This window comes from Phocoena sinus, chromosome 8, assembly GCF_008692025.1.
Source record: "Phocoena sinus isolate mPhoSin1 chromosome 8, mPhoSin1.pri, whole genome shotgun sequence".
Taxonomy (NCBI): domain Eukaryota; kingdom Metazoa; phylum Chordata; class Mammalia; order Artiodactyla; family Phocoenidae; genus Phocoena; species Phocoena sinus.
In genome coordinates, this window is record NC_045770.1 from 8,344,941 (window position 1) to 8,359,458 (window position 14,518).

General features: G+C 41.6%; 1 protein-coding gene across 1 annotated transcript in view; it reads left to right on the top strand.

Annotated features, from left to right (window-relative positions):
- The window catches only part of FEZ1 (fasciculation and elongation protein zeta 1), a 40,026-nt gene that overhangs the window by 1,373 nt on the left and 24,135 nt on the right, over positions 1-14,518 (top strand). The window contains 2 exon segments of the mRNA XM_032641937.1: positions 3,206-3,561; positions 10,533-10,632. Coding sequence (XP_032497828.1) covers positions 3,251-3,561; positions 10,533-10,632 — 411 coding nt within the window. The 5' untranslated portion in view covers positions 3,206-3,250.

The following is a 14,518-nucleotide window of genomic DNA, read 5'->3' on the forward strand; positions in this document are numbered from 1 at the left end:
TTGAAAATAGCAGGGGTGCCTTAGTAAAAAAGATGGTAACATTCATTCAGCAATAGTCCTCTCATTTGATACGCATTGTGAAGCATCACACATGGAGTATCATGGCAAGGATAGTTTTTCTTTTCCTTGAAGCACTCTCGCCCCTCATTTCCACGTAACTAAGTTAGCCTCGCTTTCCTGATATTATCGACATTTACTGGATACTTCATGCATTCCACACGTCGTGCTTAGCACTTCCAAGATTATCTCATTTACTCCACCAAATAACCTCCAATATAAGTGCTATTTAAACACCATTTTAGGGATGAGGAAGCTGAGTCAGAGAGGCTTATAATTTGCCCAAAGTCTCATAGCTAGGAAGTAATAGGAACAGGATTGGACCCTGGGGCCCGGCATTAACCATCAGAGTCCTTCCTCTCTCCATACAAATCCCTTGTCTGTAAAACCTTCCTTACTCTCAGTTGCACTCAGTGATCTTTTCTAAACTCGCTTTTTTGGCACTCGGAGGTTCCTAATCTTTTCTGTGCTATGAGCCACTTTACCAATGTCGAGAAACCTTTGGGATCCTTCTCTGAATATGCTTTTAAGTGCATAAAATAAAACATGGTTATATTCAACGAGCCCTTGGGGGTCTGTCGACCATAGGTGAAGAACCTCTAGCTGGTAATTAGTTGTGTGTATATTGCTTAATAGCTGGATTGTCCAATATGGTAGCCACTAGCCATACGTGGATATTGGACACTTGAAATGTGGCTGATCCACATGGAGACATACTGTGAATGTAAAATACACATTTCAAAGACTTAGTATAAAAAAAGAATGTAAAATGTCTCTTTTTAAATTAATATTTAAAAATATGGATTACATTTTGCAATGGCAATATTTTGTATATATTAGATTAAATAAACTATACTATTAAGATATATCAATTAAAAGTATTAAGTTAATATGTTATTAAAATGAACTTTCAGAGGCATTAACTCTATACCGACACCTTCATTTTAACAAACGAGGAAATCAGGACCCACAGTGCTTGTCACTCAGCCAGCCTTTGGCAGGTCTGTTGGCTCCTGAGCCTGTGTTCTTTCCAAGCTGTCATAATACTGCTTTTATATCTTTTTGTATTCCAAGGTCCTGTTATGTTGCCTTTGCAAACTGTAAATACTCAGAATATGTTTTGATGAGATGTGGTGGTAACTGACTTAATCCCAGTAAAATCCCAGTAAGAACTGTCCGGGTCCTCACCTGGCGTACCCTCTGCCTCGCTTATTTAGAGTTTTAGTTTTGTAGGTAGAGGTGGAGAATGGCAGTCCTGGGGCAGAAGCCGTGGTTTTTGCTGTCTGTTTGGTCCTCTTGAGGTAGTGGTTCCAATTTAAGCATCTATCTGGATCAGTCATCACCTAGATAGGAGGGAAAAGTTTGGTTGCCTTGCCGTGTTCCAGGGAAGGAAGCTGAGTAGGTGGAGAAGGGTATGATAGACAATAACGCTTGTGCTGCCTGCAACGGAAAATGAAAACTGTGTGAGGGGGACAGAAGATCATTTGTCAGTGAGCACACATTGATTGATTGCCTCGCTGCAGGCAGTGTGTGCTAGAAACCATGGAGGGTATCCGGAGGACGTCTCTGCCCTCGAGGAATTTAAATTAAAATTGGGGAAGGGCTTGGATGTACGCACAGATGGTTAAATCACAGCGAAAGGCAGTGTATGTAGAGGACCCGGAGCTGTTGGGAAATGAAGGGAGGTGAGTGTACAGCCTTCCAGGGTGTAGTGCCCAAGGTGGTTGTGGAGTCTGGGCTTTGGAGCACATGAGTCTCTGGGTCTTATCTCTTACAGGGTACTAGGTCATTTAATCCATTCTTCTAGTTTCAGACATATGCTGTGTGTCTGGGAAAAGCTCAGGTGCTTGTTTGAAAGTCTGTATTAGTGTTCAATTAGTCTATCATTTATTGATGAGAGTAATAATATCCAGGTCCATGAAGCCCTATCCAAAACCCTTGGGGCCAGGCATGTTTCAGAATTTAGATTATCTCAGATTTTGGAAGGCGATAATAGAGCGCATATTCTGCATATCATCCCCCGGGGCCTGGGGTATCAATCTCTATAGTTTAAAAAAATTAAAATTTCTGCAGCAAAACACACTAAATGGGATAAATTAAAACCATGAACAGCTCTATATTCATGTAGATCAGGTTTAGTTGCCAAACGTGTTTAGGTCAGGGCAGGTTTTACCACCAAATAAGTTATGAAAAACTTCCAGGTGTTTTTTTGTTTTTTAATTACTTTATTTTATTTATTTATCTCTGGCTGTGTTGGGTCTTCGTTGCTGTGCGCAGGCTTTCTCTAGTTGCGGCGAGCGGGGACCGCTCCTCATCATGGTGTGCGGGCTTCTCATTGCGGTGGCTTCCTGTTGCGGAGCACGGGCTCTAGGCGCGGGGGCCTCAGTAGTTGTGGCGCGGGGGCTCAGTAGTTGTGGCTCGCGGGCTCTAGAGCGCAGTCTCAGCAGCTGTGGCACACGGGCCCAGCTCCTCCGCGGCATGTAGGATCTTGCCGGACTAGGGCTCGAACCCACGTCCCCTGCATTGGCAGATGGATTCCTAACCACTGTGCCACCAGGGAAGCCCAAACTTCCAGTTTTGAGAGCACATGGTTAGGGTTGTGGACCTATTGTAATAGTAATAATAATAATAAAATAATAATAGAGAACATAAACTGAACAACATAGACGTTTATTATCTGCCAGGCACTGTTCTAAGCACTTACCAGTGTTTACTCCCTTAACCCTGAGGACAGTCCTTTGAGATAGGTCCTGTTATTATTTCTGTCCTGAGAAGAATAAAAGGGAGCACAGAGAAGTTAAGTTACTGCTAAGGTCACAGCTGGTAAGGGGCAGAGCATGATGCAAACCTAGGCAGTCTGGTCCAGAGGCTGCATGCTTAACCGTTAGGCTTTGTTTCTTGGAGCAGGGAATTGGAAGCAGGTGTGCCTCCAAAATGTATGCTAATTGGGTTAGCATTATTCACACTAACAATGATATTTGAACTCCTTAAGGGTATAATAGCGAGGAAGTAAGGAAGCGATGGACCAGTAAAGTGGAACTTTTGTTTTTAGAGGGATGAGAGTTATGGAATAAGTGATTATGGTTCCTCAGCAGAGTTGGCACAAAAGTCCAGTCCAAACTCACATCACCCTGTTTAATTCTTCTAGATAAACGGATCCTGAGCATTGCAGTTGTCCTATTGCTGTACAAGAATGGAGGCCCCACTGGTGAGTTTGGATGAAGAATTTGAGGACCTTCGGCCCTGCTGCTCGGAGGACCCAGAAGAGAAGCCACGGTGTTTCTACGGCTCATCTCCCCACCATCTAGAGGACCCCTCCCTCTCTGAGCTTGAGAATTTTTCTTCTGAAATAATCAGCTTCAAGTCCATGGAGGACCTGGTGAATGAATTTGATGAGAAGCTCAATGTCTGCTTTCGGAACTACAACGCCAAGACCGAGAACCTAGCTCCCGTGAAGAACCAGTTCCAGATCCAAGAGGAGGAGGAGACCCTGCAGGATGAGGAGTAAGCTGTCTTAATTGCCCTCTCTTGCCTCAGATTAGAGCCCTGGAATCTGGGGCTTCTTGACGTAGAACGAGTTTCTGTCCTTGGGTTCATGGCATATTACTTATATTTTTCTCTGTGAGGCAGCGCCCTGGTAACTGCTGACATTGTTCAGTTATGTCCCTTTACAGTTACTCATAGAGCTTTCTTAAGTTGAAACCACAAAGGAATGAAGGATTTTTAGGAAGTGGGTTTTTCTAGATGCAAAATTGAATTTCAGGAACATGGTACATTTGGGGGTCTGTCTATCTTCAGCTTTCTTTATATCCATGGTAACCCACCCAGATATTAGAAATAAGGACCAGAAAAAAATTTAGTTAACTGTGACAGAGGAATATATGTCGTTGGAACAATTTGCTTTACAAAACACCAGGATTGTGAAAATCTCCAAATTGTTTATAACCCCTTAGGACTGGAAAAATTATCTACAAATGTTAAGATATGTCCAAATAAGAAAGCATACACATTGAACCAAGAGAACAGGGAATTACTCTGGACACAATAAAGGTGATAACCAGGTGAAGTGGCTTTTGAGTATGCAGATTCCCTGCGTCACTTACTAGCCACCTTGCAGGGTCTTAACAGAAGTCAAGAAAAGGAATTTGAGAAAAGTGCTGTTCAAGGAGGGACTAGAAAAGAGAAGAAGGGAGTGATTTGTCATATAAATTAAAGAAAGGTGTTTGGGGCATTTAGTAAAAATAGGCGTAAATTCCCCATAGGGATAAAATATGCATCAACTGTTCTTTAGGGATCACACAGGAAATGTCAAGTTGTTGGCAGTGGAAGTTTGGAGCAACTGTACTTTTGGTTTCTCTTTTTATGGACTTGGGTGGGAAGAGTTGCCCATGAGTAAGTGGGGGAAGAGGTTTGTCCCACAGGATTGAACCTGATTGTATTGGGCAGACAGTTCCTTATTTGATGACTACTGAGACTGTATCTCTGTGAATACAAGGGTTGTATATCTGTCTGTCTTATTCATTATTATCTCTCCACTGTCTGATTCAGCACATGGTGTGTAGTAAGTGATCAAATAATATTTTTGGAGTGAATATTGAATATCGAATGACCTGGATAAGCAATAATAGCTAGCCTCGTAGGTGCACTTAATGTACTTCTAGGCCCACGCCACTTCCTTCTTTTCTTTTTAATTAATGCTAGCCTGAAGGCATGATCACGAGAACATTTCACTCTGGTGACCAGTACTATAACTGTGGGCTACGTGTTTCAATTCAATCTTAAGTTTCAAATTGATTCTTTTAGATTCTGAGCCTTTTATAATTTGCTCAACTCCTCAAGGTCAAAAAAGAATGGCTCTGGGGCTTTATTATACAGAGTAGCTTTTACTGTTATCTACTTCATTGCACCAGGCAATGGACTAGAAACACGATGAATTGCGATTTTCATACTCTCACTAACATACTGTGTGACCTTGGGCTTGTCACTTAACTCTAGTTGACTGCGTGGGTCCTCACCTTTGGGACCTCCCGAGCTCAATCTTGATGAAGCAGGGCTAAGGACTTGCCAATAAGCTAATTTCTCACCTCACCCAGGCTGTGCTTGGAAAATTCCTTTTGCTTCCCACAAATCATTTCTCCCCTGTCCAAACCACCCCTCTGCCTCATTAAGGACAGAGGCCCAGCAAGCAGGTTCTTACTCTTTCATAGCACATTAGCAGAGGCCACTCAATGTTAATTACCGTCACATGAGATTATTAGTCTTATCCTGATTTTTCTGACTTGCCTGCCTCATTGACTGCCTCAGCTAAATGACCTAAGGTTGAATAATTCCTTGGAGATAAAATATGATTTGGGGAAAGTGTGGTGGGAAGAATCTGGGACGAGAAATCGTAACACAGTGGTTTCTAGGCATTCCGCGTATCTAAAGCTTTACAACTTAAAATAAAAATTTGAATTAAATTACACACTTTGTTTTAGAGACACCTATCAAGCTATTTCAACTGTAAAATTATGATGAGGTAAAGGAAAAAGATAATTTAATATCCAATGCGGTTAATAGTCTCCTGAGCCCTGCTCTGGTGTTCTAATAAACCTGCTTAGGTTTAGTAGTTAGAGATTTATTTCATCCACCAATGAGTCGAAAGTGTTTTGGGTGGGTTAGAACTATACAATAGAGGCTTCAAACAAAAACAATGAAATTCTTGGTCAAACTAACCTCCTGAAAGATAGCACGAATCAGAAAGCAGGGTCAGTGATTCCCTTTGAAGTTTTGACTTCTTTAGTTTTCATTTGGAACTATGTAGCTCCGAGGGAATTGGCTGAGATATCAACTCTTCTCTGATTCGTCAGGGCATGGAAGCCCTAGGCGTTAAAACAGAGTCAGTATGTATCTATATGTATTTCTTGTTTCTAAATTTAGAAAATATTCCAGAATCTCTTCTTTGCATATGTAGGAACACCCTTTCCTTTGTCATAAGAGATCCGACCTGGAGGCCTACAGAGTGGGAATGGTCAGCCCTCACCCCACTTCTTGCTTCACCGGGGTCCCTGTCTTACAAGGACCCTGGAGACAGAGGGGCCAAACATGTGAGAACACTGACAGTCCTGTCCTTCCGGTAGAATGACTGGATTAAAGGTCATGTTAAAAATCAAGTTCGCATGATAAATAAACACCCTGGAGTCAGCCATGCTTTAAGTCGAAGAGAAGTGACTCCCAAATAATCAGATACGGAAAGTCGACAGATGCCTGTGATCTTTAGGAAAGTTAATTCTCTTCTCAGAGGTTCAGTTTTCCCCATGTGGAAGACCGAGATAGGATGAATTCTACTGAAGCATTTGAGAGAATCTAAAAAGTTGTTCAAAGTCATTGATGTGTTAATAATTCATAACTCCTAAGTATTAACAGCAAAAGTATACTCATGTTAACACACATCTAAGTGTGGATATTGGCCTGACTCGACACAAATAAAACTGGACAAGGGCAGTAGCCAGCCTAGAAGGGCTTAAGGGAAATGTTCCCAAGTTGGAATTCTGACAAGCACTATAGGCTGTCTACCATATTGTCAGGAATAGGTATGTAGGGGTGTGTGTGTGTGTGTGTGTGTGTGTGTGAGTGTGTGTGTGAGGATTGATGTAGCCTTGATAGCTATGTTGCCAGTTCCAGACCCAGATTTTTGGATACGTGTCTTGTCCAACCTGTTCTGTTTGGTTTGCTCATCCTCTGCTAGCATCCTTTTCGAAATCCCTAGCCCTCCATGGTGAAAGATACTTACGGTCATTTCTATAGGCATCTAAGCCCATGATATAAAATATGCACATGAAAAGGCTTTTCTGTTATTACAGGGACTGAGGGAGCAAACTGGATCTCAGGCGCCATGGCAGCGTGATGACAAGAATGGAGGGAACCTGTTTAATCTTAGTTCTTTGATGAAAGATATAGTGGATAGCTTTCAAAGTCTCCTTTCCCCGAGATAAGTGTAAATAGCAGGATGCTTCTCAGGAAGTGGAGTTTTACAGTCCACCCAGGATGCCTCTAACAGGGAATATATCTCTTCCCAAGAACCCTGCTTAGGGTAAGATGGATAACCTCTCCGGGGAGAAAAGTCCGTCCCATTCTCTCCCTCACAGAAAGCTTTGTGTTTTTCCCTCCCACCGCCATTCTTCGTTCCCGTGCCTGCCTTTGCCGTCCATTTAACCTTCCCTGGGCTGGAGATCTAGACAGAAAGCAGGCGCGTACCCTTGCTGACCTTCCCATTTCTCCTTTCATAGACTGATGAAAGCACCAGGTCCAGAATAATGCAGTTATAGACTTTCCACGCAGAGCCGGCTGCTGAACTGCTGTTCTAGGCTGTGATTTGGAACTTGGCATATTGTTCTGGTGCCCATGCCCATCATAAAGTTCATAAAGAATTGGAATAGTTAAGTGGGTAGGAATATAGGCTCTGTAGCTGTATTGCCTGGGTTCAAATACAACCTCTGTCATTGCTGGCTGTGTGAATCTAGATGAGTTAATTAACTTCTCTGTGTTTCAGGGTTTTTTTCTCAGTATCTGCCTTATAGAGTTGTGAGGAATGAATGAATTAATCCACAGAGAGTTTAGGATAGTACCTGGCTTATGCATAGTAAATGCTCAGTAAGGTTGGCTGCTATGGTTATTATTGTTAAATGGGCCCTGAATGAATACGGGAAGGGTGTGCAAGTGATGACATAGAGATGAGAGTCGTTCTATTAAAGGTTGCTTATGAACCTCAAAGGATAAAAAGTATGTTCATCAGAAAGCCAGAAGAAAACTTGAAACAGAAAAAGGATGACTTGGTATCCCGAGGAGATAAAGGTTTAGGGAATTGTCATTAAAAGTCTGGAATTAGAAGGTAAAATCCAGAGTATGTCAGTGAAGGCTCAGGTGAGAAAAGTTGCCACCCTAAATGATTTGAGGCAGTCTCCAGTTGTCACTTTAAGGATATAAACAGTTTCAAGGTCATTGGAAAGTGTGCGGTCCGTTCAAGGTTCCAGCTTCCATCCTATCTAGGAGAGGTACAAAAGGCTCCTGCCTGTTTTGGGCTTTGCTGAATTTTATTTTTCCAGGCGCCTGCTGCAGGGTCAGACCTGAAGGTCAGTGCCTGCATGCAGTTGTTCATTCTCGACGCAGAGAGTGTAATGCAGTGATGCACGGAGGACTTGACTGCTGACCTTCCTAGTGGGTGTGGCGCTGGGACTTCTGGAGACAGCAAATCATATTTGCCTCTTGGCTTTAGAACGCTAATGAGACTTGGATTTAGAATTAGGCTGGATTAATGAAGCTCTAATAGTGCTTGATGGAAACTGGATTATCACCCACGTTTAAGACGTAGACTGAAATCCTGCTGAAGAGATGTCGAATGAACACTTGATGAGGTCTCTCCAAGTGCCTTCTTGTAATTGTACTACAAAAAATGAACAAGTGGATAACCAAAGCAGTGCCATTATATTGTGTTTTCTTGAGTTGCTTTTTTTTTTAAATCACCAAATTGTGTGCATTGTGCACTAGGAAAATCTCCTTGATTATATACCCATATGTCATATGTCATTCCAGATTTTACATATGTTAAGAACACTCCCCTCCCCCATTTTATGTATCTGATTTCAAGTGTCTGTGCTCTGATATATATATAAATATATATATACATATACATATATATATATACACATCTTGCTATATATATAAAATGTGCACTTATCTTTTCAGCATCTTACACCATACTTTGTCATGTTTTGGATTTGATCTGTATGTGTACATAGTTGCTTATTTTTAAATGACCATTTCCTTATATTAGTATATCTAAATAAATTGTACCTTCTTATACCTTGTTTCCCAGGTATCATTCATGTTTGATGTGTATAGGCTCCTGAAGGAGATTGCACTGAGCCCTCATTATTTCATTAGCTAATATTAACTCAAGTGCCGCTGGCTTCCATGGATGGTATTCATTATTTTAGGAGCTTGGTTTACTGATTTACATTAATCTCTTAGTGTTGACTAATTTATTCATTTTCCTGTGTGTGAGAGTTTGTGACTTCGGGATTTTCCCCAAACCCCTTCCCATTTTTTTCCCCAAGAAAATCTTTCTGAAGTAAGTGAGTTAAGCAAAAAGAATTGTAGAATACCCTTTCTTATAATGTACCTATCAGAACTTTAAAAAAGAAATGTAATAAAGGGAACCCTATCTTCCCCCACTAAAAACTAATTGTGTAGACAGTGGTGTATTTATTGGTTCCTTTCATATATTTTCTTTGGAGTCTCCACGAGAGAGACAGGGCACACTTAGACTCTACATTGCTAGAGTACAGGATTGTGCCACCCTGGGATCCCTAGAACATTTTGGGTGATAAGTAACTTTTAGTAGCATTGGCATCATCCCCTTACCTACATTAGATGTCAAGGAGTTAATTCTTGACCTTTTAGATTGCAGGCAGTTAACCCTTGAACAGCATGGGGATTAAGGACGCTGACCCCCGGGGTAGTCGAAAAATCCATTTCCTGCTGTTTCTGCCTCAAAAACAAAGGAATTAGTAAACCACAAGGGCAATAAGCTGAAACAATTTGAATAGAGGCAGGACTCAAACCCTACTTCTTTTAAGTGCACATATTGTGATCTCTAATCGAACACAAACTTTCCTCCACACTTAAAGTGAAGAACTGTAAAATACTGGTGCGACGATATTTATCGGAAAAGAAATCCACATGTAAGTGGATGCTCACAGTTTAAACTCGCGTCGTTCAAGGGCCAGCTGCATATATAAACTAGACAACTGACCCTGATCTTTTTTTTTTTTTTTGCGGTACGCGGGCCTCTCACCGCCGTGACCTCTCCCGTTGCGGAGCACAGGCTCCGGACGCGCAGGCTCAGCGGCCATGGCTCACGGGCCCAGCCGCTCCGCGGCACGTGGGATCTTCCCGGACCGGGTCACGAACCCGTGTCCCCTGCATCGGCAGGCGGACTCTCAACCACTGAGCCACCAGGGAAGCCTGACCCTGATCTTAATGAGATTCAGCCAGAAAATCTGCCCAGATCCATCTCTCTCTTCCTCCCTCCCCTTCCTCTCATTCTTCTCTGCCCATAAGAAAGGAAACATGGACATTTCTTAAGCTCGTGAGACAGGAGCCATTTGGTTGAGGGGCAGATTTAGTTTCAGGGGCAGTTTATCTGTTGCCAGAGGTGTTTTACTTGTAGACGCTACTGGTGAGAAATTCCTCTTCTCTTAAGCAAACACCTTTGGCACTGAGGCTCCTGGCCAGGGCCCGTTCTCTTGGCTCCTTCTCTCCTGGTAATGCCTGAAATTCAGTTTTGAAGCTACTTCGCTCCTGCATGCTGGAAGGCAGATGATCTCAGCCTGGCACACACAGAAGCCTCTCTCCTCCCCTGGCCCAGCTCTTCCTTCCTCCAGGCCAGGCCAGGCAACAGATGTGTGCTAATGAGAGCTTCTCTTTGTTTACAGGGTTTGGGATGCTCTAACAGACAATTACATCCCTTCACTCTCAGAAGACTGGAGGGACCCAAACGTGGAGGCTCTGAATGGCAACAGCTCTGAAACTGAGGTACCTCTCTGGGGCCCCCAGCTTAGCAGGGCTTGAGAAGCTGTGGATTCCAGTTAGAAAGACATTCAGTAATGCAGCAGTCTTCCCCATTATGTAATGAAGCTCGACATCATTGCTGGGAAAGTAGAAGTTGTGGAGGAAGTGAAAAATAAGATGAAGGGGGACATCCAGGGTGTATGAGGTGATTGGAGTGATTGTAAAGACTGTAAATGCAGATCACTTCTGTTGCTCATCATCGGCCTACAACATGCAAAATAAGGTGATCTGAAGTAAGAGAGGAGAGTGGATATAATGGGCTTTTTTTGTGCTCGAATAATAATGGTTAAAAAAAAAAAATCAGAGTTTCCCATCTAAGATGGACAGTTCAGTCCCATCAAAAAGTGTTGACAAAAAAAAAAAAAAAAAAAAAAAAGTGTTGACAGACTTGTGACCAGCTCAGGGCCTGGCTAATGGCCAGAGTGGGGACCCAGATAATAGTGAGGTGACCATGCAACGGGGAGGAATTCTTTATGAAACTCATTAAACAGGCACTTATATGGCTGGACCTGAGTCACGGTCTGTGGTTACTGATGCCGAAGAGGAAAGTAGCCTACGGACTTCTGAAAAAGTAAAGAGAAGACTGATTTTGAGTTGACTTGCGTAGGTTATGGAACGTGACCTTTCAGAATATCCAAACTGCCCCTCCTAGCTGAATATACATATAGAAAGCGAAATCACGTAAGGGCTCTGTCCTTGCTAAAAGCCTGTTTCTACCTTGCTTAATCTTCTAGTTTCATTTATAAAGGAAATTTGACAATTTCTTATCAGGAAGGGCTGTCACAATCCTGTACGCACAGCAGATGAGGGTGGGAGGTGGATCTGATCTTTCTAGGTGCTCCAGGAGTGAGTCCAAGGAAGAGCGAGAACCAGATTTCCCTTACTGGGCGACATTTCCTGCAGATCATTGGCCAAAATAGCACAGCAAAGAGATCAGCAATTGGCCGATTTGTTGAAAAGGTGGCTGAATATCCTTTTTAATTCTTCTAATACTTAGCCATCCAAAATACTTAAAACCGCAAGTATAGACTTCGAAACAAAGAGATTTGCTTCAACCCTTCTTAGCGTGGATGTGGGATGTCTCAGGTCCTGTTTTGAACTCCCGGGCGCTTTTTTTCTCTTGCAGTACTTCTATGGATAGTGTTTAGTACTTACCCAAAATGCAAAGGAGAAGATAGGCAATAATGGAATAAACCTAGTGACTGAAATGAAATCAGGTCCGTCATGGTGCAAAAGGCAGATTTTGCTTTGTTATCTCCTTTGCCACATTTCCAACTCATTTTGTGGATTAAGCCAAAGTATATATAAGATAGCCTACCCTTCAAAAGGACTCTAATTTATCCTCATTTGCAGATTTCCCTCAAGAGGGTTAATATTTCAGGGCAAACTGAATGACCCTGAGAAGGATGATCTTGAGCTCTGCTTCTTGTAGAATATTCTCCATCTGACCCACGGGAAATGGACGGCGTAGCAAAAGTGGATGGATTAAGGTTGTTTTATTTTAGCCTCCTTTATTATCTGGATTCATTACAGTAGAAGCTCTTTTCACTGACATCAGTTTCAACGACTTGCTATATAACCAGTGCTCTGTATTCCTTCTGTAAAACATGCCAACCGAACGCCCTTGGCATGCGGCATGCACACGACTGGTAGGCTTCTCTCTGGGAAGTCTTCTCTCTTCTTCCACTTAATTCATTGCCAAGAATCAGCTGTGTTTGTTCCCAAACCTGTTCGTGCTTGTCCTTGTGACTGTAACCAATGTAATGAAATGTTATGGAAACTGTAGGGTTATGACTGCAAAGACAGTCATTGTTTGCTTTTATAAAATCAAACACATGTGTGTAATTTTAAAAGTCAAATAATACTTTTAAAATAATACGAGACAACAAAAAATATAAACAGCAGTCTCTGACTTATCTTTCCTGGCTCCATAGAGGCAACCACTTTGACTTCTTATAGTTGTTTCTTTTGGCGGGTACCTACAATTTTCTAAATAACACATTTATGTTACTACTTCTTTGATTATCTAAAATGAATAATTTTGGCTGTTGTCCTTTATGGAAGATAAGATTTAAGTCTCTCGCATCACCTCAAATACTCACATTTGGCCTTCTCCCTTGTCACCAATTAAATCAATATTACAAGTACACACTAGGGTAACTGTGTAAATACTGTTTCTTGCTGAATCATGTAGTGTTCTATAAGAATATTTCCTCTCTTGTACAACTTCTTATTTAACCTAGAGTGAAGAATTGCCTTGTTTTTTCATTTGCTTAGCTTCCTGTATATCTATCATTAGTTCAACCCCAAACTCTGAGTGAACCCTACATCTCATAATATGTTTTAAAAAAATCAGATAGTCTTTCAATTCAATCAAAAAAAAAAAAGATCCAAACTAGTACCCTCCATCTTTCTGCTATAAACTAATCTGGTTGTACTCTAGATCTGGTGCACAGCTGTTGTCCTGGGAAATCTTCATGTCTCTCTCTCCTATCCTCTGACTGCCATGTTTTTATTTTTCTGGGTATGTTCCCTTGTTTTGGTGAAAAAAATTCAGTATATTCTTGAGAAAGGGTAGAGAGGAATATATTTGTTAGAATAGATGATGAGAGTGTCTTTATTCTCCCATCATACTCTTGATTGAGAATTTGACTTGATAGAGTTATTTTAGGTTGCAAGTGAATATTTACTCAGAATTGCAAAGCCATCATTATCCTTTCCTCCAGCTTTCAGTGACGATTGAGAAGCCCCATTTAGAATCCATTCTGATTCTTTGTCTTTTATATGTGACTCTCTTTTGGCTCTCTCTAGAAGCTTTCAGAATATTCTCTTTTTCCTTTCTCATTTCTTTTACAGTAATGTGCCTTAGAGTGAGCTTTCTTTTTTTCATTCAGATGAATTATAATCCATGGCCCCTTTTGACCTGGAAGCTCATGACTTTAAATTGTGGCATGGTTTCTTGTTATTTCTCTGAAGATGAATTATTTCCATTTTCTGCCTCTATTGAGATGATTATATGGTTTTCTCCTTTATTATGTCAATGTAATGAGTTACATGAATTGAGTTTCAAATGTTAAATCAACCTTGCATTCTTGAGATTAAAGGCAACTTGGTCATGGTATATTATTCTTTTCCTTTTTAATCATAGCTTTACTGAAGGATAATTGGCATACAATAAACAACACATGTTAAAGAGTGCAGTTTGATAGGTTTGGACATATGTATACGTCTGTGAAACCATCACCACAATCAAGATAGTGAGCATGTCTGCATGTCCATCACTCTTCCCTTTCACCCCCCAATCTTCAGGCAACTAGCTGCTGTCATCATAGATTAGTTTGCATTTTCTAGAATTTTGTATAGGTGGAATCACGCAGCATGTACTTTTTTGGGTCTGATTTTTAAAACTCAATGTAATTATCTAGATACTCATCTATTTTATTGCATGTATCTACATACATTCCTTTTTATTGTTGAGTAGCGTTCCATTATATGGATGTACTATAATTTGCTTATTCATTCACATGTTGATGGACATTTGGGTTTTTTCCAGCTTCTGAATATTGCGAATGAAGCTACTACGAACATTCTCATATAAGTCTTTTTGTGGACATGTCTCTGTTTCTCTTGGGTAAAAACCTATGAGTGGGATGTCTGAGTCATATTGTAAGTGTCTTTTTCACTTTTTTTTTTTTTTTTTGCGGTACGCGGGCCTCTCACTGTTGTGGCCTCTCCCGTTGCGGAGCACAGGCTCCGGACGCGTAGGCTCAGCGGCCATGGCTCACGGGCCCAGCCGCTCCGCGGCATGTGGGATCCTCCCAAACCGGGGCACGAACCCGTGTCCCCTGCA